Raw genomic sequence first — 6,064 nt, forward strand, 5'->3', positions numbered from 1 at the left:
GACCCTTTCACAGGGGTCGCCTAAGACCATCGGAAAACACATATATAATTACATATTGTTTTTGTAATTAACCCCTATGCTTTAATTATGTTCAATTTGTAACAATGACAATACATCCTGCATATCAGATATTTACATTATGATTCATAGCCGTAGCAAAATTACAGTTATGAAGTAGCAATGAAAATAATGTTATGGTTGGGGGTCACCACAACATGAGGAGCTGTATTAAAGGGTCTCGGCCTTAGGAAGGTTGAGAACCACTGGGACACACAGTCGTTACAGCCGAGGGGGCCCGGGCGCTGTAGGTGCGGACCCATCGCGCTCCCCTCACACCTGCCGGGTGGGCTGCTGCTGCTGGAAACCTGACCCATGCGAAGCAGGGCCACCGCCCTCCAGGTTCTGGAGAGGACCTTGCTTTCATCAGAGCAGTTTTTACAGTCTGACGCCACAGACACAGCTTGGAGGTATTGCAGGTTGGACTCAGACCGCCATCAAAACGGAGTAGGCGTCGCAGTAAAGCGAGTTCTAATGTTTTTGCTGGTGGAACATCTTGCCTTTAGTTTGTGAAATACACAACATCCATGGGGCACAGTAAGGTGACGTGCAATAAAAGGAGGTGTGCCTGTTTTGTTTGCTTGTTCATTATCTACATTGCACACATGGAAAAGATCCTTATCTTTTTTGTTGTGTGGATTTTTTTCATATTTTCTTTCTGGTTCATTTTTATTTTTCCTGAAGTGTATCTTTTTTAAAAAAAAATATTTTTATTGATTTCAGAGAGGAAGGGAGAGGGAGAGAAAGAGAGAAACATCAATGATGAAAGAGAATCATTGATAGGCTGCCTCCTGCAAGTCCCTTACTGGGGGCATTGAGCTCACAACCAGGGCATATGCCCCGACCAGGAATCGAACTGTGACCTCCTGGTTCATAAGTTGATGCTCAACCACTGAGCCATGAGGCCAGGCCTGAAGTATATCCTTTAATAGTTTTTTCACTGAGCATGCGTCACTGACACACACACACACACACACACACACACACACACACGACACACACACACACACACAATAGCTTAGCTGGTATAAAATTCTAGGTTGACAGTTATTTCCCCCTCCCACCCAATCCTTTGGAAATATTATTCTTTTATTTTTCACACTATTTTTCTGTTGTAGAGAGAGGGACGGAGGGAGAGAAACATCAATGATGAGAGAGAATCCTTGATTGGCTGCCTCCTGCATGCCCTGGGGATCTAGCATGTTCCCTGTGGGACTCTAACCTAGACCACCTGGTTCATGGGTCCATGCTCAACCACTGAGCTACACTGGCCAGGGGGTCCTCTTTTGTAAGAGATTGTCACACATAGCTTTGAGGCTAATAGAAGCATCCTTATGGATCTTTTTATTTCAAATATATTTTTATTGATTTCAGAGGAAGGGAGAAGGAGAGAGATAGAAACATCAATGATGAAAGCATCCTTGATCAGCTGCTCTCTGCATGCCCCCTCCTGGGGATGGAGCCTGCAACAGGGGCATGTGCCCTGACCAGGAATCAAACCGTGACCTGGTTCATAGGTTGATGCTCAACCACGGAGCCATGCCAGCTGGACCTTAAGGGTCATTTTAAGAAGTTGCCTCTGACTGGCCCTTATAGGGTTCACTTGTCTGGATCAGTTTTTATGCCAGATTCTTAGCTTGGGGGTTTGCTCTTTAAGGTAATGTAGGTAGATATAGGTCCCACACCGCCAAGTGGCATAGGTCAGGACCTCTGATTTTTTAAGTTTCTTCTGCAATGCTATCTTCTCACCACACCTATTCAGATGATGCTGTTTCTCATTTCCTTTAGGTTTCTGTTCAGATGTCACCTTATCAGAGGTGCCATCGCTGACCACTGCCTATACCCCTTCTCTGCTTTCTTTTTCCTCACAGCATTTAGCACCACCTGACTTACTTCATGTATGTTTTTTCTCCTTGTCTATCTCCTTTAATTAGAATATAAGCTCCATAAGACCAACATTTGGGAGGAGGTCTTTTATTCTCAGCTGACCCTTAGTACCCAGAACAGTGCCAGATACATAGTAAGTATTCAGTGAATATTTGTTGAATGAGTGAAGGGCCTGGGCATGGTGGCTTGCTTCCTGCCGCTACCCAGGGCAAGAGAGATTTTTCAGTCCCAGTTCATCCCTGGTGTGCCACCTCCTGGCTTTGTGACAGAGCTTCTCTAGTTCCCTTTGCTCCAGACCCTGCTCAGGCATTGGAGCCCAAGTCCCTGGGGTGTGTGTCTAGTTGTGCAGACTCTGAATCCTGCAGACCCAGTGCTTGCTCACCACTGTGGCTGCGATTTTCTCCTTGTTCTGGCACCTGGCAATGTTCTTTTCTTGCTTTTGAATTTGTGCATTCAACCATTTTAAACATTACTCAACATTTGAAGTGGGGAGAAGGGATTTCTGTGTCTGTCCCATCCCCCTGCTCTGGTCAGGCAAGCTCAGTGTCTGGTTCACTACATGTCACCAGCACCTAGGACAATCCTTGGCATAGAGGAGGTGCTTGGTTAATATTTGTTGAATGAATATTAACCCAACACCCATTTCTTACCAATTTTATGGATGGAAAAAAAAATGGAGGTCAAGCGGTGAAGGAAATATTAAATGTCCTCGGTCAGCATCGTTCAGTACTTTGGTACTTTGGTTGTCTTTCCTTAGGAATCTGGTCAGCAGCCCTGAATGGAGACCTGGGCCGAGTGAAGTATTTAATCCAGAAGGCAGTGGACCCTAGTCAGCCCGACTTGGCCGGCTACACCGCTCTGGTGAGCTGGGAGGGGCTTGGGGTCAGCCTGCTCCCTGAGGGGGACTGAGGTTTACCTTGTCTCCTCCCTCCCATTCTCGCCCAGCAGGGTTTCTCTTTTAAGTGTCATGTGAACCTGGATTTTTAAAATAAGTGTGCTTTATGTCAGTTATTTGATTTCATTTTCATAACAGTCCCGTGAGGTAGAAATGATTGAGGAAACTGATGCCAGACTTGAAGGCAGTTGCCCGTCACACAGTTGATGGAGCCAGGCCTCTGCTCTAGGACCGATGCTTTCCCCTCCCCTTCCCCTGTCGCCTGCCTGGTTCTGCTGTCCAACCTCGGTCTCTGTTCCCTGTAGCACTATGCCAGCCGCAATGGACACTACGCAGTATGCCAGTTCCTGCTGGAAAGTGGGGCCAAGTGTGACGCCCAGACACGTGGGGGTGCCACCGCTCTGCACCGGGCCAGCTACTGTGGGCACACGGAGATTGCACGGCTTCTACTCTCCCATGGGTCCAACCCCAGGCTGGTAGATGATGATGGCATGACCAGTCTACATAAGGTATGCCCCCTCACACCCTTCAAAACCTTGTTCTTTGTCATTATAAAAGGTATAGAACATGTTCACTGTAGGAAACATGGGGAAAACAGGAAAGCATAAAGTAGAAAATAAAAGCATTTGTAATTGCAGTGCTCACTTCTCATCACTTTAGGATTATTGTGTAATTTTCCAGCATTTTTCCGGTGCATGTAAATTAGAATTAAATGTAGTATCATTTAATTTTTCTTTCCTTTAGTGATATGACATGAATGCTTTTCTACATAATTTTTTCCTGTAACTTGCACCTATACTCACCTGTCCCTGTACAGTTCAGACTAGAAATACCTACATGTGGTAGACAGTTTGAGGAATACAAGATGGTATACTGTGAAAATGAGTTTCCCTTCAACCCCTGGCCCCTAGTCCCTCTTCTAGGTCCCTTCCTTAAGGCATACATTTTTACCCATTTCTTAGGTGTCTTTGAGAAGTGGTTTATTGGATATGTGTACAGTTATTTCTGTCTTGTCCCCACTTAATTTTCCTCCGGAGTGATGGTTTTAAAAAGCAGTTTGGATCATGACAAACTTAGACTCTTTCCAAGCTTTTTAAAGTCCTGAATATGGCCCTCACCGGTTTGGCTCAGTGGATAGAGTGTTGGCCTGCGGACTGAAGGGGCCCAGGTTTGATTCCAGTCAAGGGCATGTACCTTGGTTGTGGGGGATGTGCAAGAGGCAGCTGATCGATGTTTCTCTCTCATCGATGTTTCTAACTCTCTATCCCTCTCCCTTCCTCTCTGTAAAAAATCAATAAAATATATTAAAAAAAATAAAGTCCTGAATATGGTTTACCAGGCTTGAGGTTAGCCCCTGCGTACCTCTCCAGTTTATCTTTTTTTTTTTCTCTTATTTATTTATACAACCAGGAGCACAATAATATTTTTGAATTGTGTGAAACACATTTCTGGCTGTGAATATTAAGATAGAAAAATTTAAGCCCGGTCAGTGTGACTCAGTGGTTGAGCATCGACCCAAGGAACCAAGAAGTCACTAGTTCAATCCAAGGTCAGGACACATGCCTGGGTTGCGGGCTCGATCCCCAGTAGGGGATATTCAGGAGGCAGTCGATTGATGATGTTCCTCTCTCATCAGTATTTCTCTCAATCCCTCTCTTTCTAAAAAAATCAATAAGAATATTTTTTAAAAAAGAAAAATGTAAGTAGTTGTCTGCATTATGTTAACAATAGAACCTGTTGCTATCCACTAACACCTTTTGCTATCCACTAAAAATCTGTGCTCACTTTTTTCTTTTTTTAATTCCTACCCGAGAGAAAGGAATGGAGAAGGAGAGAGAGGTAGAGGGAGAGAAACATTGATCAGTTGCTTTCCCTATGTGCCCCAAACCAGGGATTGAACCCACAACCCAGGTATGTGTCCTGACCAGGAATCGAACTGCATAGGACAATAGTCAACCAACTGAGCCACTCCAGCTGGGCTGTGCTCACCTTTTTAAAAAAATTAGCATGTTTTTGTTGTTGTTTTTGTTAATCCTCGCCCAAGGATAATTTCCCATTCCTAGCGAGAGACACAGAAAGAAATATTAATGTGAGAGAGACACATCAATTGGTTGCCTCTTGCACATGCTCCCGACCATGGCTGGGGATTGAGCCTGCAACTGAGGTACGTGCCCTTGATTGGAATCGAACCCAGGACCCTTTAGTTCTCGGACCAACGTTCTATCCACTGAGCCAAACCGGGTATGGAAAAAAATTAGTTTTCATTATAGTTGATATACAATATTATATTAGTTTCAAGTGTACAACATAATGATTGAACTGTTTCATATTAGAGACATGTCCCTCCAAAGGGGATCTGCAATCGCAGACTATATTCCACCCCCTCATGCATAGAAGACAAGACACATTGATCATTGTTTCCAGGAGAAAGCCTCTGGGAATCAGTGTTCCAACTCTGTTGCCCCCGCTGGTAACAGAGACCTCAGGGTTGACGAATTCACAGCAATCTGCTGGACTCCAGGAGAGGGACCTGACAGGTGCTTGCATGGGTGCAGCAGCCTTGACATGTTATGTCTACAGAGATAAAGTTCTTTCTCAAGATTTCTGTGGCTATTCGGGTCTTTTGTGATTCCATATAAATTTTAGGATTATATATTCTAGGTCTATGAAAAAAGCTATTGGTGTTTTGATAGGGATTGCATTGAAACTGTAGATTGCTTTGGGTAGTATACACATTTATTTATTTATTTAGTATGCACATTTTTTTTCTGTTCATCAGATTATTTATTCACTTGATTCTTAGATTTACTTGTTGATAGATGCATATTTGTTGTTCATAATTTGTATCTTTACCTTTTCCTTCTTCTTCCTTTTCTTAAAGGATACCTTTCAGCATTTCATATAATACTGGTTTGGTGGTGATGAACTCCTTTAGCTTTTCCTTATCTGTGAAGCTCTTTATCTGACCTTCAATTCTGAGTGAAAGCTTTGCTGGATAAAGTAATCTTGGTTGTAGGTTCTTGGCATTCATCACTTTGAATAGTTCTTGCCACTCCCTTCTGGCCTGCAAAGCTTCTGTTGAGAAATCAGCTGACAGCCGTATGAGCATTCCCTTGTAGGTAACTAACTTCTTTTCTCTTGCTGCTTTTAAGATTCTCTCTTTGTCTTTTGCCCTTGGCATTTTAATTATGATGGGTCTTGATGTGGTTCTCTTTGGGTTCCTCT

The 6,064-nt window shown here is 43.7% G+C and overlaps 1 protein-coding gene across 1 annotated transcript in view; it reads left to right on the plus strand.

Moving 5' to 3' along the window:
• ANKRD39 (ankyrin repeat domain 39) overlaps window positions 1–6,064 on the plus strand; it is a 25,385-nt gene that overhangs the window by 12,250 nt on the left and 7,071 nt on the right. Inside the window, exons 3-4 of the mRNA XM_006773070.2 lie at window positions 2,702–2,805; window positions 3,145–3,348. Of these exons, the coding sequence (XP_006773133.2) occupies window positions 2,702–2,805; window positions 3,145–3,348 (308 nt within the window). The remainder of the gene's footprint in view (window positions 1–2,701; window positions 2,806–3,144; window positions 3,349–6,064) is intronic.

This window comes from Myotis davidii, unplaced genomic scaffold (assembly GCF_000327345.1).
Source record: "Myotis davidii unplaced genomic scaffold, ASM32734v1 scaffold1065, whole genome shotgun sequence".
In the NCBI taxonomy this organism is placed as follows: domain Eukaryota; kingdom Metazoa; phylum Chordata; class Mammalia; order Chiroptera; family Vespertilionidae; genus Myotis; species Myotis davidii.